This window comes from Myotis lucifugus, unplaced genomic scaffold (assembly GCF_000147115.1).
Source record: "Myotis lucifugus unplaced genomic scaffold, Myoluc2.0 scaffold_518, whole genome shotgun sequence".
Classification (NCBI taxonomy): domain Eukaryota; kingdom Metazoa; phylum Chordata; class Mammalia; order Chiroptera; family Vespertilionidae; genus Myotis; species Myotis lucifugus.
In genome coordinates this window covers 157,052-177,974 of record NW_005871566.1, presented here as the reverse complement: position 1 = coordinate 177,974, position 20,923 = coordinate 157,052, and the positions used below count along the sequence as shown (strand labels likewise).

At 39.8% G+C, this 20,923-nt stretch overlaps 1 protein-coding gene across 1 annotated transcript in view; it reads left to right on the top strand.

Moving 5' to 3' along the window:
• SYCP2 (synaptonemal complex protein 2) overlaps positions 1–20,923 on the top strand; it is a 36,964-nt gene that overhangs the window by 6,300 nt on the left and 9,741 nt on the right. The window contains exons 6-14 of the mRNA XM_023745125.1: positions 1,356–1,441; positions 2,639–2,724; positions 2,985–3,019; positions 3,830–3,972; positions 5,108–5,160; positions 5,964–6,009; positions 6,534–6,626; positions 6,740–6,742; positions 16,444–16,504. Of these exons, the coding sequence (XP_023600893.1) occupies positions 1,356–1,441; positions 2,639–2,724; positions 2,985–3,019; positions 3,830–3,972; positions 5,108–5,160; positions 5,964–6,009; positions 6,534–6,626; positions 6,740–6,742; positions 16,444–16,504 (606 nt within the window). The remainder of the gene's footprint in view (positions 1–1,355; positions 1,442–2,638; positions 2,725–2,984; positions 3,020–3,829; positions 3,973–5,107; positions 5,161–5,963; positions 6,010–6,533; positions 6,627–6,739; positions 6,743–16,443; positions 16,505–20,923) is intronic.

Sequence of the window (20,923 nt, the reverse complement as noted above, 5' to 3'; positions counted from 1 at the left end):
GGCTGGTGAATTATTTATACATAAAGGAACAGCTGCTATTTGCTGCCATCAAAGCCAAAATGTTAAAGATCAGTTGCTATTTTGTTAGCTGTAATTTAATAAAAATTAATGGAGATTTCCCTATAAGATGGAAAAACTAATAGACTTGCTTTTTATGTAGTCACCTTCTCAAAATAAGTTTACATTTTGAAAAAGTTTTAATTTTTCCCTCATTTTTTAAACATTTTTTGAAAATGTCTTTGAAAGACTATATGTGCTTTTTGTTGAACTACTATATAAAAGAAATCATATGATAGTTGAGAATTACATATATATAAAATTTTAGGCCATTGATCATTAGCTAAATGTGGTTGTCTAGATATCAAAATTGTTTACTATGTCTTTGAGACCCAACTTCTCTGACCTCATTTGGAGACAGTACCTCATTGATCACTGTTACTTTGCTCTCTGTGTTAGCACTTTCCATCTCCTCACATTGGAATGATCTACCTCAGATATGCTCATGACTCACTATTGAATTTATTTAGGTCTTAACCTCAAAACACACTTTAAAGTAGCCTTACTAAGCAGTTTTCTCTAAAATATACCCATGCATCACTAAAAAAAAATCTATTACTGTTTATTTCAATAGTAGCTACTACTTTTTCAATGATTTCTTTGCAGTCTAGTCTGAATTCTTACATTTTTAGGGTAGAAAACAGTCTTAAATCACTAGTGATTATAAAGTGATCTAACAGGGTTTTTTTTAAAGCAAATTATCATATCTTTTCCCCTAATTGAGTGGTTTTTTTAATGTGGTCACTTTGGAATGTTCTGTTACAGTATTGGCATTTTAAAAAATTATTTTTAAAATTTGTATTATGAAATAGCATGTGGAAAATTTCTTTAAATATATTTAGTATTGATAAAGCCTAGTCTTTTGAGAATACAGTTAGCTTTTAGGAAAGCTCAGAAGTATTGATGGCTATTATGGAATTTTTGAGTTATTAGTATTAATGAGGTCAGTTTTCTAAAAACCTCAATATAGAAGTTTACACTTTTGAATGATATTTATTTCATCCAGAAAAGTGCCTTATGTGCCTGAAAGAAGAAGCTGGATTTGGATTTCTTTGCCAGAATTCAGTCACATCTCTTGGTTTTGTGTGTGTGTATGTGTGTTTTTTTTCCAAAGCCACACACATAGCTAGTTCATAGCAGAACCAGGATTGAATTGTATGCTTCCTGATGCCCAGGCCTGTCAAGTCGACCTTCTCAACTGAACCAGTACTTCCTTTACATTAACTCATATAAGTAAAGACTGTCTTTTAAAAGAATTTAAAATACACATTTATCAATAATTTAACACTTTTATTCAGGTAAAAAGCAAGTAGTGGAAAGTTTCATACCTCGAATTTGTGCCCTGGTTATTGACTCAAGAGTGAATATTTGTATTCAGCAGGAGGTAAAGTCATTTGTTAGATTTTTCTTTTGAAACTTAAAAATGAGAAAGAAGAAAACTTGGTAGCAATTTATCAAATTAAATAATCATTTTTATCTTGGCACTAAATTATTTATCATGTAGTATATATCTGTTGTCTTAATTCACTGCCTGACATGATGAATATGTTACCTATTTATTGAAAATGAATAACCATATTGGCTTATGTATACATATATCTCACATGAAAATAAATGATACCATCTAATATTAGGAGTTCTTAAGTATTAAATACTAAAAATAACCTTAATAGTGTGTAGATATTTGTACATTTGTATAACCTTAAGAATGAATATTAATAAGTTAATATTTTTACCTTCCTAGTTCGTAAAGTGATAATAAATATATGTTGTATTGCAAAGAGTATAACTATTTTAGTATAGAAATCATGGTATATTCTTTTTTTATTATATTATACATGTTTTTTTTGTATTCACTATTTTATACTTTACTAGAGGCCCGTTGCATGAAATTTGTGCACTCGGGTGTGTCTCTCAGCCTGGTCTGTATCCTCTAGTAGTCTGGGAGCCCTCGGGGGATGTCCGACTGCTGTGGAACCGCTGCACCAGCCAGCTGTGAGCCCAGCTCAGGGCTTCTGGCTGAGAGGCGCTCCCGCTGTGGAAGCGCACTGACCACCAGGGGGCAGCTCCTGTGTTGAGCATCTATCCCCTGGTGGTCAGTGCACATCATTGTGACCGGTCATTCTGCCATTCAGTCTGTTCACATATTAGCCTTTTATTATATAAGATAGTCTTTACCTTTCTCCATTCCCTGCAAAAAATCCTATATAACAAAAGCCCAGTACCATAATGGTGTCACGACCAGAATGACCGCTTGACCAGTCACTGTGAGGTGCATTGACCACCTCTTGGTCCCTCCCCCCAGCCCACAGGCTCTAATTGCAGGATAGCGAACGGGGAACCAGGGTGGGGGTGGCGGCAGGGCGGGACTGGGGACTGGAGAGTGGGCAGAAGATGGCTGTGATCGCAGGCTAGGCCTAAGGACCCTACCCATGCACAATTTTGTGCACTGGGTCTCTAGTGCTATGATAAAGAAAAAAATAGGCTTCTAAATTTATATACCTAGAATATTTTTCTAAAGCTGTAATGTTTTACAGAATATAAAATATTGATGGCTTATCTTTTTTCTTTTCTTTTCTAGACTCTAAAAAAAATGAATGCTATGCTTGACAAAATACCTCAAGATGCCAGGAAAATACTCTATAACCAAGAAATGTTAATTCTCATGTAATAATTTCTACTATATTGCTTTAATTAGTGGTTCAAGTTAAGAATTTAAAGGATGCTTTATAAGGCAACCGTGAATTGCATTGATAATTAAAACTCATTAAACTGTTGTAGGTTTCTATTATAATTTATGGATATAATTTCTGTAAAAGTGTGATACTAGCCAATTGTAAATTTTAGTGAAGTCCCTCCCCCCAACATATAGGCTTTCTATTTAATTTATATTAGTCTAGTATATAATCTATTCTTTTGATTCATAGGAATAGTATGGGAGAAAGGATTTTAGATGCTGGAGGTAAGTTTTTTTCAAAATGTTTATATTTGAAGTTATTACACACATAATAGAATCGTTTTAGTCAAAATATATTAACATTTTAATGTAGTGAGATGTGAGGGGATTATAAACTATAGTCAAGCAATTTTAATTACTTTAACAAGTAATTAAATGACAAATATTTTAGTAATTAACTGAAATAATTAAGCAGGAGTTAAATATAATTTGTACCCAAGTTGTAGCTTTATGAATAATAACTTAATTTTCCAATAGATTTTAATTACTTTTGCTAAGAAGTGCCTCAAATGGTATTTTATGAAGTTAGGAGGTTAAATATTCCTGGGATTGATAGATTTATTTTTAAACAATGTGTTTATTAAAAGAACTCAAATTTTCTTTCCTAAGTTTCATATTAGAAAATTTTGATCTTGTGATTTTATCTATAGAATAAACTTAAAGTACTTTGGAATAACTTTAAATGTCATATTACACAAAAGGAAAACAAAGATTCTGTGATTTATAGGCCATTGAGTTGTTTTATAGTTCACAACTCTAATAATAATGGAATGCATAGTCTTTGAATATTTAGGAGTATCTCTTAAGTAACCTTTAGAAATTTTTTTCACTCTTGTTAGTAAGCTTGTTATTTGGGCTGTATTCATTTCTATAATAAGGAGCTAGTTTTAATTCATATGAAGAAATGGCAACAGATAAGTAATTTACACTAATGTTTTCTTTATCTTGCTAGTTGTAATACCTTATAAAATATATTGACATTTATAAACTCTTAATTTTTATAATTTCAAATAATACATTAACTTTTTTTTCAAGATTATGACTTACAAGTAGGTATCGTAGAGGCTTTATGTAGAATGACGACAGAAAAACAAAGACGGAAACTGGCATGTCATTGGTTTTCAATGGATTTTATTGCTAATGCATTTAAAGGAATTAAAGACTCTGAATTTGAAACAGTAAGTAGTATAAAAATCTACAGTAATAAAAGAGAAAGTTGCAAATTGACCGTACCTTCACGACGCCCACCAGCCAATCAGGAGCGAGTATGCAAATTAACCCAAAAAATGGCGGGTTAATTTGCATACACAGGTGCTGAGTGGCAAGGGGTGGGGCCGTATGCTTGTATTGTGGCCATGGCAATGACGCAGGCATTCCGTACCGCCCCAGCCACTCAGGGCCTCTGGGCAGCATGGGAATGTGAAAAGACGGCTCTAGGCCGGAACGAAGTCAGAAAGGTGGCTCCAGCTGGAGCAAAGGCGGTGCCAGCAGCCAGGGGAAGGAAGGCTCATTCTTGCACGAATCTTCGTGCATCAGGCCTCTAGTAAATTAATAATAGCTTTTGAAAATTAATATGCTTTTTAAATATATTTTTTATTATTGACATTATTACAGGTGACCCCCATTACACAGTCCCTACCCCAACCCACTATTGTCTGTGTCCATGGGCTATACATATCCTATATAATAAAAGCCTAAGTGGCGTCACATGTGATGTCATCACAAGATGGCCACCCTCAGGTTGTCACAAGATGGCCAGCAGGGAGGGCAGTTGTGGGCGATCAGGCCAACAGGGGAGGCAGTTGGGGGCGAGCAGGCTAACAGGGGTGGGCAGTTGGGGGCTATGGGGCCAGCAGGGAAGGGCAGCTGGGTGTAACCAGGCCAGCAGGGGAGGGCAGTTGGGGGTTACCAGGCCTGCAGAGGAGAGCAGTTGGGGGAAATCAGGCTGTCAGGGGAGGGCAGTTGGGGGCAATTGGGCCAGCAGGGGAATGGTTAGGTGTCAATCAGGCCGGTAGGGAGCGGTTAGGAGCAGTCAGGCAGGCAGGTGGGCAGGCGGGCAGTTAGGAGACAGCAGTCCTGGATTGTGAGAGGGATGTCCAAAACTGGCAGTCGGACATCCCCCAAGGGGTCCCAGATTGAGAGGGTGCAGGCTGGGCTGAGGGACACCCCCCACCCCCATGCACAAATTTTATGCACCAGGCCTCTAGTAAGTATATAAGTTCTTTGGCTAATCTCTCCCTGTCACCCCCCTCCCTCTGAGATTTGTCAATTTACTATGCTTTTTAAAAGTCTTTCTTTTTTTAAAAAAATTAGGATTGCAGGATTTTTCTCAACCTTGTAAATGGCATGCTTGGAGACAAGAGAAGGTAAATTTAATGCAGATTATTTAATCTCAGGAGTAGGCATGTGAGGCTGAGTGATATAAACTTGTATCACTTTGATAATGACAGAAGAGCACAGTATTTGCAGTGCCTGGCGCCTTATAGGTGCTCAGATACACTGGATGTCTGAGTTCACATTTTCTTTACTTACTAAGGAAATAAAAAATAGGTTGAGGGGTAAGTGCAATGAGTCATACTATTTGGATTTGAATCATAAATTTCTCTCTTTCTATTCTAACATTGGGCAGATTATTTAACCTTACTCGCCTTTGTTTCCTTATCTGTAAAATAAGAATACTAATAATATGTACTTAATACGTTTGTTGTGAGGTTTAAAGGAGATAATTATATGGGAGTACTTGTAATCATATCTGACCAAGGAAGTATTCACTGAATTCAGCCATTTTTATTAGGAGTATTATTCACTTCTCTTCTTTTCCCATCTAAGGTCTATGGGAACTTTCATTGTATTAATAGTATAAGCTAAGATGGGAATCTCTGCTCAGAGTCAATAGCATGGAATGTAATAGCAATCTCTGCTCAGAGTCAATCACTTCAGACACAATGGTAGTTTGAGTAGTACCCTCAAGATAATATGCTTTCTCTACAGAAATAAATTTTCATTAAGCTCTTTTTTAAAGTAATAAAAGAGATATGATTTTATTTAAATTGTTTTGACCACTGCCTGATTTTCCTTTGATCCTAGGCATGATTTCTATTGCTAGTCAAGCTTATGCTGTTGTAAAGTCTGATTAATTTCTTTCTTTACCTCAAACTTCTTATTTCAGGGTCTTTACATTTCCTTGTTTATCAGCATTTCTTGATAAATATGAGGTAAGTTTTAAATTAACATGTGTTTTAGTTATTGGATAAATTTTGATGGAAGAGCCAAGTGAATTACAGATTACAAAGTGACAAAAACTTTAACAATAGTCATAATTAGATAAAAAATACAGCTGGTCTATTATTCTGTATCTGAAAGACATTTTATAACATGGCACATTTGTAGCTGTAGATAAATGAAATACAAAAAGCTGTATTTCAAATATTTTTCTGTTTCCTTAATTTCATTATTGATTTATCATTCATGAATATATTCAAACTAATACTTTCAACCTTTATTTGCACTTGGAATATTCTTGATTGAGCTAGCTAATTTCTGTGTAGAATACTAAGCGTTTTTTTTATTCTTTCTAAGTTTATTTAAATGCAATACTTGTCTCCTCTATGTTCCCTCCCCTTCCATCTATACTCTTTTAAAAAACAACAACACTCAACTATGAATTACGTGATTATAATTCTCCATTGTCACTTTTAAAAGCATAGGATATATTAGTTTTATATGTTTATTTTATTAGCTGCAAATACCATCAGATGAAAAACTTGAGGAATTTTGGATAGATTTTAATCTTGGGAGCCAGACCCTATCATTCTACATTGCTGGAGATGATGTAAGTTTTATTCCCTTTGTACTATTTTATATGTATGTATATGTATATATAAAATGTCCTAATTCAAACCCTATCAGTGTGGCTCAGTGGTTGAGTGTCAACCCATGAACCAGGATGTCTCAATTTGATTGAGGGTCAGGGCACGTGCCCGGGTTGCAGGCTCGATCCCAGTAGGAGATATGCAGGAGGCAGCAGGATCAGTGATTCTCACTCATCATTGATATCTCTCTCTCTTCCTCTCCATTCCTCTCTGAAATTAATAAAAAAAATATTTTTAAAAAATGTCCTAATTCAATTTAACAATGTAGCCCTAGCCAGTTTGGCTTGGTGGATAGAGCGTCAGCATGTGGACTGAAGGTTCCAGGGTTCAATTTCGGTCAAGGGCATGTACTGAAGGCTCAATCCCTGGTCCTGGTCAGAGCGCATGTGGGAGGCAATCAATCAATGTGTCTCTTTTACATCAGTGTCTCTCTCCCCCCACCCCCCGCTTCCCTTCCACTCTCTAAAAATCAATGGAAAAATATCCTCAGATGAGGATTAACAAAACAAACAAAAAACCAATTTAGTAATATTGATTTCATTGTGTATTTTATAGCTATTTCAATATATTTCAGTGTTATCTGAGTGATTTCTATTAGTATGGTAATGTATCAAGCTAATCCTATCTAATAATAGACAAACATGGTAATTAACCATACCTCCGACATGCTTCCCATTGGCTAATCAGCAAGATATGCAAATTAACTGCCAGCCAAGATGGCGGCCGGCAGCCAGGCAGCTGAAGCGAACAGGAGGCTTGCTTGCTCCAGTGATGGAGGAAGCCAAGGTTCCCCGCATGCCGCTGCCAGCCTCTGAGCTGCACTCTAAGAAACAATGTTGCAATTATAGAAGCTAAACAAATCCCAGAAACCTGCTTTCAGCCAGCCGGGCCTCAGAGCTGAAGCTGCAACAGTGTTTCAATTATAGAAGCCAAACAAACCCAGATACCTGCTTTCAGCAGCTGAGGTCTCAGAGCTGGAGCCAAGCCTCAGAGCTAAAGCCGGCTCTCAGTTCCAGTGACAGCCATAGAAGGTAAATAAATCCCAGAATAAAAAAAAAAAAAAGAAAAAAAGGAGAGATTGGGAGCTTCAGTCACCCACCGGCCTGAACACAGCCCTCAGCCCCTCACCCAGACTGGCCAGGCACCCCAGTGGGGACCCCCACCCTGAAGGGGGTGTGACCAGCTGCAAACAGCCATCATCCCCTTATCCAGGCTGGCCAGGCACCCAAGCGGGACCCCCACCCTGATCTGGGACACCCTTCAGTGCAAACCAGCCGGCCCCCACCCGTGCACCAGGCCTCTATCCTATGTAGTAAAAGGGTAATATGCAAACTGACCCTAACAGCAGAAGGACAGGGAATGACTGGTCACTGTGACACACACTGACCACCAGGGGGCAGATGCTCAATGCAGGAGCTGACCTCTGGTGGTCAGGGCACTCTCACATGGGGAGCTCTGTTCAGCCACAAGCCAGGCTGATGGCTGCCAGTACAGCAGTGGTGGTGGGAGCCTCTCCTGCCTCCTCAGCAGCACTAAGGATGTCCAACTGCAGTTTAGGCCTGTTCCCCGCTGGCAAGTGGACATTCCCCGAGGGCTGCCGGGCTGCCAGAGGGATGTCTGATTGCCATCTTAGGCCCAATCCCCTGGGGAGCAGGCCTAAGCCAGCAGGTGGTCATCCCCTGAGGGGTCCCAGACTGTGAGAGGGGACAGGCGGGCTGAGGGACCCCCCTCTCTCCCCCGAGTGCACTAATTGTTGTGCACCGGGCCTCCAGTTCTATATAATAAAAGCCTAATATGCTAAGTGTCTGGTTGTCCGGTTGGCTGTTCAACCAATCAAAGCATAATATGCTAATGATATGCTAAGGCAATTCAACTGCTCTCTATGACATGCACTGACCCCCAGGGGGCAGACACTTCAATTGGTAGGTTAGCTTTTTGCTGGGTCCCGGCCAATCAGGATGGGCTCTACACGCCCTGGAGCCCTCCCGCATCCCTCCCTGGCCCCGATTGTGTACCAGTGGGGGTCCTTCGGCCTGGCCTGTGCCCTCTCGCAATCTGGGATCCCATGGGGGTTGTCGGGGAGCCGGTTTCGGCCCGATCCTGCTGCCAGGCCACGGAACCCCACTGGTGCATGGATTCGTGCACTGGGCTTCTAGTTAGAAATAAAAACTATTTCTGATGATTTATTGCAACAGAAAAGAAAAATTAACACTAAATTTTATTACTAGTTTTTTAACAGCTTTTCAGAAATAAGTTACATGTTAATGTCAGATAAAATTTACCATTCACATGAATAAAGTGAATTGAGTCTAGAAAGAAAACCAGTTACTCAAATACAGAGGCACTCAGAAATAACATTAACAGATAATGGCAAATGCTCTTATTCAGTCATATAATCTTCTGCTTGAAAATAGTCATTAATTCTTATTGGTAGTATTTGGAAGTGAATTTTAGTTCTTTTCCTTCTGTGGTATATGGTAGCTATGTTTAAAACCTCCCACCAGGCAGTATATTTTCTACTGACCTCTTTTTAACCTGAGGAAAACTCTTGAGCCTTTGTTTCCAAATAGCTGCTCCTTAATATTTGATACTTTGGGATACTTTAGCTCAAACTGTATTATCACTTTGCCAAAATCTGAGCAAAGAGTTGATCTGTATGTACTAATCTAATTGTGGCATCTGATATTATAATGAAGCATTAGTCCTTTTAGTTGAACTCTTGTAAAAACCCTGCTTTTTCTTCCAGTTCAACTCTTAAAAATGAACATTAATCAAATGCCTCTTAGGACTTCCACATACCTTTGTTTCTTTTTATTTTGTAGTACTACTTAGACTGCTTGATTAAAATGGAGGTCCAAATACTAGCACTTTTTCTAAGAGGTGCACTGACAATTTTCATTAGTTTATTTATTCCTGTTGGATTTGTAGGAATATTTTGTTTATTTTTATTGATTTCAGAGAGGAAGGGAGAGAGAGAGAAAGAGAAACATCAATGATGAGAGAGAATCATTGATTGGCTGCCTCCTGCACGCCCCCCACTGGAAATCGAGCTCGCAACCCTGGCATGTGCCCGGACCAGGAATCAAACCATGACCTCCTGGTTCATAGGTTGATGCTCAACCACTGAGCCACGCCAGCCAGGCTATAGGAATATTTTTTTTTAATATATTTTATTGATTTTTTACAGAGAGGAAGGGAGAGAGATAGAGAGTCAGAAACATCGATGAGAGAGAAACATCGATCAGCTGCCCCCTGCACATCTCCCACTGGGGATGTGCCCGCAACCCAGGCACATGCCCTTGACCGGAATCGAACCCGGGACCCCTCAGTCCACAGGCCGACGCTCTATCCACTGAGCCAAACCGGTTTCGGCAATATAGGAATATTTTTAACTGGATTTTCTTCAGAAACTGAACTTCAATTTTGGGAGAAGAGGACAGAATCGTATTGATGTAGTTCCTGCCTTCATTCAGCTCGGTTTATTGGATGATTTAGACAAGAAAATAAGCAATATAGTATTAAATATGATTGGGATAGCATAAAATGCATTTATAAGTATTTAATGCCTGTTATGTTCCAGAAAGTGATCTGGAGATGCTAGGAAATTCTTTTTCCCCAAAATAGAGTATTTGGAATCCTCTCTCCTCTGGATTTCTATAGCAATAGTACATTATCCCTGTATTCTCTCTTACTAGAAGCCATTCTACATGAGCAGCTGCTTAAAACCTTTTTTTTGCTTCTTTACCATGGTATAGATCAGTGATGGCGAACCGTTTGAGCTCGGCGTGTCAGCATTTTGAAAAACCCTAACTTAACTCTGGTGCTGTGTCACATATAGAAATTTTTTTTTATCTTTGCAACCATAGTAAAACAAAGATTTATATTTTTGATATTTATTTTATATATTTAAATGCCATTTAACAAAGAAAAATCAACCAAAAAAATGAGTTCGCGTGTCACAGGTTTGCCATCATGGGTATAGATGGTCTTTATGATCTGGCCCCTGGCTATTGCTCTGACAGCTCAAACTGTTCTTTATGCTTACTATGTTCCAGCTGCATCTTACTTTTTTCTGGTCCTCTAATACAGATTATGCCCATTTTAGGTCTTTCTGCTTGCTGGCTCTTCTGCTTAGAAACTTCCTCCAGATCTTTTTATCTTACTTCATTCCCATTTAGATTCCAGCACAAAGCTCACCTCCTTGTAGAGGTATTCTCTAATAACTCAACCTAAAGTAACCTCCCAGCCACATCACAACACATTGTCCTGCTTTATTTTTTTATAGTAAGCTATTTCTACTTAAAGTTACTGTGTTTATTGTTTGTTTGTTTGTTTGTTGTCTGCTTTCTCCCCATTGAATGTAAGATTGATGAAATCCAGAACCCAACTTTCTCATTTATAGCTATCCATATTTATTATAAGAATAAATAAATATAATATTCAAAAAACTGAAAGATACATAGTATGGTTAGTGCAAAGGAGACTGGAAATAATAAGGCAGTGTGAAGCCAAATGATTAAAAGTAGGAGGTAACGGAGAAAACTAAGTTGGCAGCATAGGTAAACACCGGAGATTGCTGCTTAGCACAACCACTTCAAGAATACAACTAAAAGACGGAACGGACATCATCCAGAACCACAGGAAGGCTGGCTGAGTGGAAATTCTACAACTAGAAGGAAAGAGAAAAGCATACCGAGACTTAGAGGAGCTGCGGTGTGGAAGTAAAGTACAGAGGTACGGAGGCGCACGAGGAGAGGGCTGGCGGCTGAGGACACGGTTGTCTTTTTCAATTGGTAGGGAGTCTCAAGCTTTGAGCTCCAGTTCTGGGCGAGTCTCTGGGGACCCAGACTGATACGGGAGAAACTGGACTGTCTGGCATTGGTCAGAACTTGAGGGCAGCTTTCTCTTGGAGGTGTTTGCAGCGATTGCCGGGACACGGAGAAGCGGGGCCTCTGAGGGCAGCCATAGCTGCTTGCCCCGCCCTGTTGATCCCCTGGGACCCCCGTCCGTCCCAAGCTGTGCGCCGGCTTTTGCATATGAAAGGCCTGGCCCTTTGCAATCTGAAAATTACCTAACAAACTTGCAGCTGTCCCAAGGCCCCATGGCAACTTGCATTGCTTCACAGCTGAGCTCCTGCTGGGTAGCCTCAGGCAGAGGCTAGATTAGCACCTCCTTAGAGATCCAGGAGCCAGTGTGCCCGGTGATCAGAGTGGGACCATCCAGACTGCAGCTCCTCGGATCTATAAAGGACACACTCAGGGGGCAGACTCAGTGAGCACCAAAGCCCCACTGAAGCAAGTCTTGCCCTGGAGGGGTGTTTCCAGCACAGAAGTTCTCCCACTGCAGACACAGCTGATTCTCACAGCCAATTGGCCTGGAGGTCAATTCCTCCCAGTGATACCTACAACAATCAAGGCTTAACTACAACAAGACTGTGCACAAAGCCCACAAGGGGGTGCACCAAGAGTGTCCACCTCAGGTAATTGGGGAGGCTGAGCCACTGGGCCCTATAGGACATCTAACACACAAAGCCACTCTATCAACACAGGGAAGCATAAAAAATGCGGAGACAAAGAAACAGGACACAAATGACAGAAATGGAGGAAAGCAAACGACTGGATATAGAGTTCAAAACCACACTTTTAAGGTTTTTCAAGAACTTTCTAGAAACCGCTGATAAATTTAGTAAGATCCTCAAAAAGTCTGGTGAGACCACCGATAAATGTAGTGAGACCCTCAAGAAATCTAGTGAGACCCTCGAGGTTATAAAAAAGGACCAACTAGAAATTAAGCATACACTGACTGAAATAAAGGCTATTATGCAGAGTTCCAACAGCAGACTAGAGCATCGCAAGAATCAAGTCAAAGATTTGAAATACGAAGAAGCAAAAATCACCCAACCGGAAAAGCAAAAAGAAAAAAGAATCCAAAAGTATGAAGATAGTGTAAGGAGCCTCTGGGACAGCTTCAAGCGTACCAACATCCGAATTATAGGGGTGCCAGAAGAAGAGAGAGAACAAGATATTGAAAACCTATTTGAAGAAATAATGACAGAAAACTTCCCCTACCTGGTGAAAGAAATAGACTTACAAGTCCAGGAAGCACATAGAACCCCAAACAAAAGGAATCCAAAGAGGACCACACCAAGACACATCATCATTAAAATGCCAAGAGCAAAAGACAAAGAGAATCTTAAAAGCAGCAAGAGAAAGAGTCAGTTACCTACAAGGGAATACCCATACGACTGTCAGCTGATTTCTCAACAGAAACTTTGCAGGCCAGAAGGGAATGGCAAGAAATATTCAAAGTGATGAATGCCAAGAACCTACAACCAAGATTACTTTATCCAGCAAAGCTATCATTCAGAAGTAAAGGTCAGATAAAGAGCTTCACAGATAAGGAAAAGCTAAAGGAGTTCACCACCACCAAACCAGTATTATATGAAATGCTGAAAGGTATCCTTTAAGAAGAGGAAGAAGAAGAAAAAGGTAAAGATACAAATTATGAACAACAAATACACATCTATCAACAAGTGAATCTAAAAATCAAGTGAATAAATCAGTGGTTCCCAAACTTATTTGGCCTACCGCCCCCTTTCCAGAAAAAATATTACTCAGCCCCTGGAAATTATTTTTTTTTAATTTTAATAGCAGTTATTCATCGCCCCCAAATGCACCTGTGGCCATCACCGCCCCCTTGGATCGCTGCAGTGCCCACCGGGGGGCGGTAGTGCCCACTTTAGGAATCACTGGAATAAATAATCTGATGAACAGAATAAACTGGTGATTATAATAGAATCAAGGGCATAGAAAGGGAGTGGACTGACTATTCTTGGGGGGGAAAGGGGTGTGGGAGATGCGGGAAGAGACTGGACAAAAATCGTGCAGCTATGGATGAGGAGAGTGGGGGGGGGGTGAGAGTGGAGGGTGGGATGGGAACAGGGTGGAGGGGAGCTATGGGGGGAAAAAGAGGAACAAACTGTAATAATCTGAACAATAAAGATTTAATTTAAAAAAAAAGAAAAAAGAAGATAAAAAATAAAAGTAGGAGGTAACATCCATTTAATGAACATTAGGAACTATGTGCCAGATATGTGCTAGGTGCTGAGGACCACATTCATATAAAAGATTCTCCTACTGGGGACAATGGATTAAAAAGGGACAAGACCAGAAGCAGGTAGGAAATTTGCAATAATTCAGGTGAGAAATCATGGTGGCATGGTTTTAGAAAGTTACAGTGGTGATGAATGGAAACAGATAGATTTCAGAAAAACTTGAGAATAGATAGAATTGAGAAGACCTGGTGATTTGTTTGTGGTAAAAAGAGAAAGGATTAATAAAACGGGTTAACTGGATGGTTGGGGATGCTGTCACAGGAGGATGTTTTGTAGAGAAAAGATGATGAGTTCAGCTTTGAGCATTTTGATTTGGAGATACTTGTGGGATATTTAGCTGGGGATATCTGGTGGGCAGTTGGATATACTGGTCTGACATTCAGGTAAGGGAACTGAGCCTTAGTAGAGATTTAGAAGCTATCTATATATAGATGATAAATAAAATCATGGATTTAATGAATGCCTAGATAACAGAACTGTGAAAAACACAAATTTATACAAAGTAGGTAGAAGAGACTTTAGCCTGGAGGATACTTGAAGAATTAGTCAAAAGAGAACACAGTTAAAAGGTATGTTATGGAAGGCAAGGGATTGGTGTTTTCATGAGGAAATGATCCACACTGTCAAAAATGTTATCAATGAAGGCAGTTTCACTTAAGAGACAAGGATTTAGACATTCCTGGAAAGCTGAAATATAGAGGAAATAAGATATCAAGCTAAGGAAAAGAGCACAATAATAGCTCAAGTGTGATGTGGATTCAAGGGAGGGATTTTTGTTAGGTACTTTCTTTTAAGGATAAGAACTTTTTAAAGTTGATGACTGGGATGGCAGGTTAAATAAAAAGTTAATGCCAAGAGGAAGAGAGTGTAATGGAAGGAGAGTAGGGGGTGAAGATGAAATAAGATGGACACAGTGTATTGGTAACTGTTGAAACTAGGTAAGCACATATTTTGCATTAGTTATATAATGATTTCTACTTTTTAAAAAGCTGCTTAAAATTTTCCATAATATAAAAAAAATGTAAAGGAAGGCAGTGAACCATGTGCCTCCATATATAAGGAAGAGTCATTTTGAAGTTAGTAGATGATAACCAGTAGGTTCTGGCACAGAGTATGTCACTTGGCATGGGCCTGGAAGGTAGCATCTGTGTTTTACACACAGAGAAACAGAAAGCTGCTCAGAGCACTGGGCAGAGATGATTCCAACACTTTCCTCCTGACCCGGAGCTTTTGAGCTTTGGGAGAATTAGCACCTTAACTGAAGAGGGTTATAATGGTAGTGTTGCCATTATAGACTGGTTTCAATTAGGGAGAATTTCTATAGAATGAGAGTGGTCCTTAAGTTAACTACAAAACTGCATCTATTTTTCTCACAGATTACTGGAAGGTTTTAGGATTCCATCTCTTAGGAATGGCATCCAATGTTCACTGACTTTTTTGTTAATTCAGTATTTTATTCAGTTATACACATTTTCTCTTTTAAATCTATTTTTATTGATTTCAGAGAGGAAGGGAGAGAGAAAGAGAGATAGAAACATCAATGATGAGAGAGAATCATTGATTGGCTGCCTCCTGCATGCCCCTTACTGGGGATCGAGCCAGCAATCCAGGCATGTGCCCTTAACTGGAATCAAACCTGGGACCCTTCAGTCCACAGCCCGATGCTCTATCCACTGAGCCAAACCAGCTAGGGCTATACACATTTTCAATGAAAGTACTTGAAGGGAAAATTATTTTATTTTATTTTATTTTATTTATTTATTTATTTTTAATATTTTATTGATTTTTTACAGAGAGGAAGGGAGAGAGATAGAGAGTCAGAAACATCGATGAGAGAGAAACATCGATCAGCTGCCTCCTGCACACCTCCTACTGGGGATGTGCCCGCAACCCAGGTACATGCCCCTGACCGGAATCGAACCTGGGACCCCTCAGTCCACAGGCCGACGCTCTATCCACTGAGCCAAACCGGTTCTGGCAATTTTAGGTTATTACTGTGCATTCAATGTTTGAATCTAAAGACAGTCAATAAGTGAAAATTGAGGAATGTGTACTTCACAAAACACTTCCAAGGAAGAAATGACAGGTTTTGATAACATTTTTGTTGTTGTTAATCCTCACCTGAGGATATTTTTTCTGTTGGTTTTTCAGAGACAGTGGAACGGAGGGAAGGAGGGGGAGAGAAAGAGAGAGAGACCTGGTAGTGAGAGAGACATATCAACTGGTTGCCTCTTGCCCATGGCCCGACCAGGACATGGAGCAAACCTGAAACCCAGGTACATGCCCTTGATCAGAAATGGAACCTGAGACCCTTTGGTGCATGGGCTGACACTGTAAACACTGAACCACACCAGCCAGGGCAGGATTTGGTAATTTTTTAAAAGGTATCTTCAAATAAATAATGTACAGTCACTTTTTTAGGTCAAGAGTCAGAAACCATAAAATTAATACCATTAATTTCCTTTTAAGAGTGAAACAAATAAATGTGACATGTATAATGTATTATGCAGTCAATAGATGGAGCAAGAAACATGTTATATCAACTGGTTACTTAGTAATAAATAACCATTATTGATTGTATAACTGAAAAATTGTGATTATAGAAGCTTTAAAGCAGGAATAAATTATTTGTTTATAGTTAAAACCTGTTTTTAAATTTTAAGGATCATCAGTGGGAAGCAGTCACTGTGCCTGAGGAAGAAGTACAAATATACTACATTAAAGGTATTAATCTTATTTTCTGATTCTCTTCTTGACTCTTATCATATGGAGTACAAGTTGGATGCTGTCTGGGAAAACTAAATAGGCTAATGAAAGTAAAGTCAACATTTTCATTATGTTCACCTTCATAAATTTGATGGTTACTTTCCCGCCTCCCACAATCTCCCAGCTCCCTCCTGTACTTATTTCCTTCTCTGTCTAGTCTACAGTCCATGAACAGTCACTTTCTTGTTAATATGTTCAGGGGTCTTGCCCTTCCATACTATTTGTTCAATTAGATCTAAACAACTCCAACTGCATAACCCTGGTGGACAAAAGCAGACAGTTTGGCAGACTGGCACCACTGCAGGTTCAGATATCAAGACCTGTTAGTCATTGCAATTGGCATGGGGTAGAGCAGCAGTCGCCATCCGATGGTCTTCAGACCACTGGTGGTCCATAAGGTCCGAAATGTTGGCAACTGCTGGTTTAAGGAAACCTTTAGAGCAGCGGTCGCCAACTGGTGGTCCATGAGGTCCGAAAGGTTGGCGACCACTGGGGTAAAACATCATGACAGTTCTTATTTGTATTTTCCTAATGACCAGTGGTATTGAGCACTTTCTCATCTGCTTAGTGGCCATTCATGTGTCTTCCTTTGTGAAGTATTTATTTAAATATTTAAATATTTTGTCCATTTTTTACTGGACTGCCTTCTTTTACTACATTTTTGAGTTCTTACATATACTAGATACCAATTCTTTGACAGATATATGTTCCATGAGTATTTTTCTCCCAGTCTATCTCTTACTTATTTATTTTCTTAATGGTCATTATGAAATGGCCCTATTTTGCCTATGGTAATATTATTTGCTCTGTAATCTACTTTATGTAACATTAATATACCCTTCTAGCTTTTCATTGGTTAGTTATAGCAAGGCATATATTTTCTTTTATTTTTAACTTATTCATTTGTGTGTGTGTGTGTGTTTTTAAGGATCATCTATATGTATATATAATGGATTTCTTGTAGGTGTCATATATTGGCTCTTGTTTTTTAAATGTAATTTGTAATTTTTAAATGTAATTATTGATATACTTTAAATTTACCATCTAGCTCTTATAAAATCTTGCCATTCTACCTGCCATATTTCTATTTTTTCTCTCTTTTTCTTCCTTTGTGTTAATTAATTTTACATGCTTTTATTGTATCTCTTTTATTGGCTTTATACTTCTTTTCTTAGTGGTTGATTTAGGGTTTATTTGATACATCTTTAACCTAATAGTGTGTATGTTCAAGTAATATTATACCCCTTTATGTAGAGTATAAGAACCTTGTAACACAATATACTTCCAAAATAGCATAGAATGTTTGCTCACTCAATTTCTCTTTTGTTTTTTTTTGCAATAATAAAAAAAAGTATAATATAAAAATCTTGGCCATTTTTAAGTGTATAGTTCAGAATATTAAGTATATTTACATTGTTGTGAAATAGATCTCCAGAACTTTTGTCATCTTGCAAAATTGAAAGTCTGTATCCTTTAAACAACTCCACTTTTCACCCCTTCACCTAGCCGGTGATAACCACCGTTCCATGTTTTATTTGTATGAATTTGACTTTTAAGTGTAATTAATTAATCTTCATCTCTAAAACCTGAAAACTTAATGTTGAAACTCATGACTCCCCCTAGTAACCCCCACCTCCCCGCAAAAAAAAACACACAAAAAACACAAAAAACAACCACTGGCACTGTTTGAGTTAGAAAATGTTGCAACTATCTTCAAACAATTAATAATTCTTACTTCTATCAAAGGACATTACTGTGGAAGTTTCATGACTGTATAGTTGCAAAAGCAAGTAAGACATTTTCAGCTGGGTAGCCTCATAAGAATCAGAATGTTCTAGATTGCAAGATAGTGACCGGCAAGAAGGTGGGGAGAGAGAGTGTGTGAGAGAGTGAGGGAGTAATAGAGGAGTGTGTGGACGTGTGTGGTGTTTGTGTGTGTGTGAGCTAGGGACAGTTAGATCCTGCAGGTCTTCCAGGGGACTGCCAAACCGGGCAGTCTTAGCGAAACCCTGCTGCCACCACAGACACTCCAGGGGCAGCCAGCACGGGCACAGAGACCACGCCATCTTGAAAAACAGAATTGCTTGAGACTAGTGTCCTAGCCTCACCACCACCCAATCTGGTCTCAGACGCAAACCAGGACCCTACAGCCGCTAGGGACAAAGACATGCAACCACAGCTGCAGACCCACAGACACCAAGAATCCAGACATCCTGGCCCTAGATTTCTGTGAGTCACAGAGCCCAACCCCCTCCCCACAGGCCCACTGCAGCGGCATAGGAACTGCTAGACTCACTCTGTGCAAGGAGGCCTCCTGCTCACACAGGGCAGCTGTACTACCTGAATTTGAGCCTGGGTGCTCAGACACTGGGAGGCTGTTTCCCAAAGTGCGCACTCACGTGACCAGACCCCACACAACACAGGGAGGCTGCGCTACCTGAATTTGAGCCTGGGTGCACAGACATAGGGAGGCTGTTTCCCACAGTGTGCACTCGCGTGACCAGACCCCACGCCCACACAGGACAGCTGTGCCACCTGACTTTGATTCTGGGCAAGCGCACATGGAAGTCTGTTTCCCACAGCACAGGAGTGGACCTCCCGCCGACACAGGGTGGCTGTGCTACCCAGTCCCCCAAGCAGACCGGGGACCTTGATTCTCCACGTGAGAGGCAGCACTGAGCACCAGTGACTTGACTCTGTTTCTCATCATACACACATGGGATCCCTGATTCCCAGTGCACGCACACGAAGAGCCAGTGACTCCAGTTCTCAGCGCATGCACACACAGGGACCCTGATTCTTGGCACAAGGCCCCACCAAGCAACAGAGACTCTGATACTCAATTCTCGGTGTGGGCACAGGGGAACTCTGACTCCTGGCATGTGCTAGGGGACTCCATACCAGTGGAGTTCCTGATTCTAAGTGTGTGCACAAAGCTGCACTGAGCACTGGTGACTCTGATCCTGGGTGAGCATGGCTCCCACCAACCCATTGTAGCCACATGTCTTGGTGTTGGAGTTCTTCAGTGACACTTGTGTGGCACGAAGCTCCCACTGCACATGGCCCAGACCCCCACAACTAGTCATTTGAACCTTCTGGTGATAGCTAGAATGGGGAGACAACAAAACAATCCCCAGAGGAAAGAAAAAGAGAAATCACCAAGGAAGGAAATAAGTGAAACAGAGGCATGCAACACGACAGAAAAAGAATTCCGAGTAATGGTCATACAGTTCATAAACCTGATGGATGAGAAAATCAATAACCTATGCAAAACTCAGGAAGAAATCAAAAGTGATATAGCTACAATCAAAAACGCTATGTAAGGTTTCAACAGTACACTAGAAGAAGCAGAGGACCGAATTAGTGTGTTAGAAGATAAGGTAGAGAAACAAGCCCAAGCTGAACAGCAACTGGAGAAAAAAATTAGAAAGCAGGAAGAGAGCCTATGGGAGCTTTGGGACAACTCGAAATGAAGAAACATACGTATAATAGGGCTACCAGAAGGACAAGAAGAACAGCAAGTATTAGAAAATCTATTTGAAGAAATAATGACAGAAAACTTCCCTGATATGGGGAAGAAAAAAGTTACATAAGTACAGAGAGTCCCAAGCCAAGTGAATCCCAAAAGACCCACACCAAGACACGTCATAATTACAATGGCAAATGTTAACGACAAAGAGAGAATCTTAAAGGCTGCAAGAGAGAGACAAAGAGTTATGTACAAAGGATCCCCCATCAGATTATCAAATGATTTCTCAACAGAAACACATCAAGCTAGAAGGGAATGGAATGAAGTATACAAAGTGATGCAAAGCAAAGGACTGAATCCAAGAATACTCTATCCAGCAAGACTATCAATCAAAATTGAGGGGGAAATCAGGAGCTTCACAGACCAAAAAAAGGCTAAGGGAGTTTATCACTACCAAGCCAGCAATGCAAGAAATGCTAAAGGGAATGCTGTAAAAAGAAGAAATAGAAAGGGAGGAAGTAACACAGACATAAAGTACAGAAATGGCTACAAACAAGTACCTATCAATAATAACATTAAACGTAAATGGATTAAATGCCCCAATCAAAAGACATCAGGTGACTGAATGGATAAGAAAACATGACTCATATATATGCTGTCTACAGGAGACCACCTCAGAACAAGGGACTCACACAGACTGAAAGTGAAGGGATGAAAAATATCTATCAGACAAATGGAAATGAAAAAAAAAAAACTGAGGTAGCAGTACTTATATCTGACAAAATAGACCTCAAAGTGAAGACCATAATAAGACACAAGAAAGGCCACTTCATAATTTTAAAGAGATCAATACACCAAGAGGATATACTCTGGTAAACATTTATGCACCCAATGCAGGAGCTCCCAAA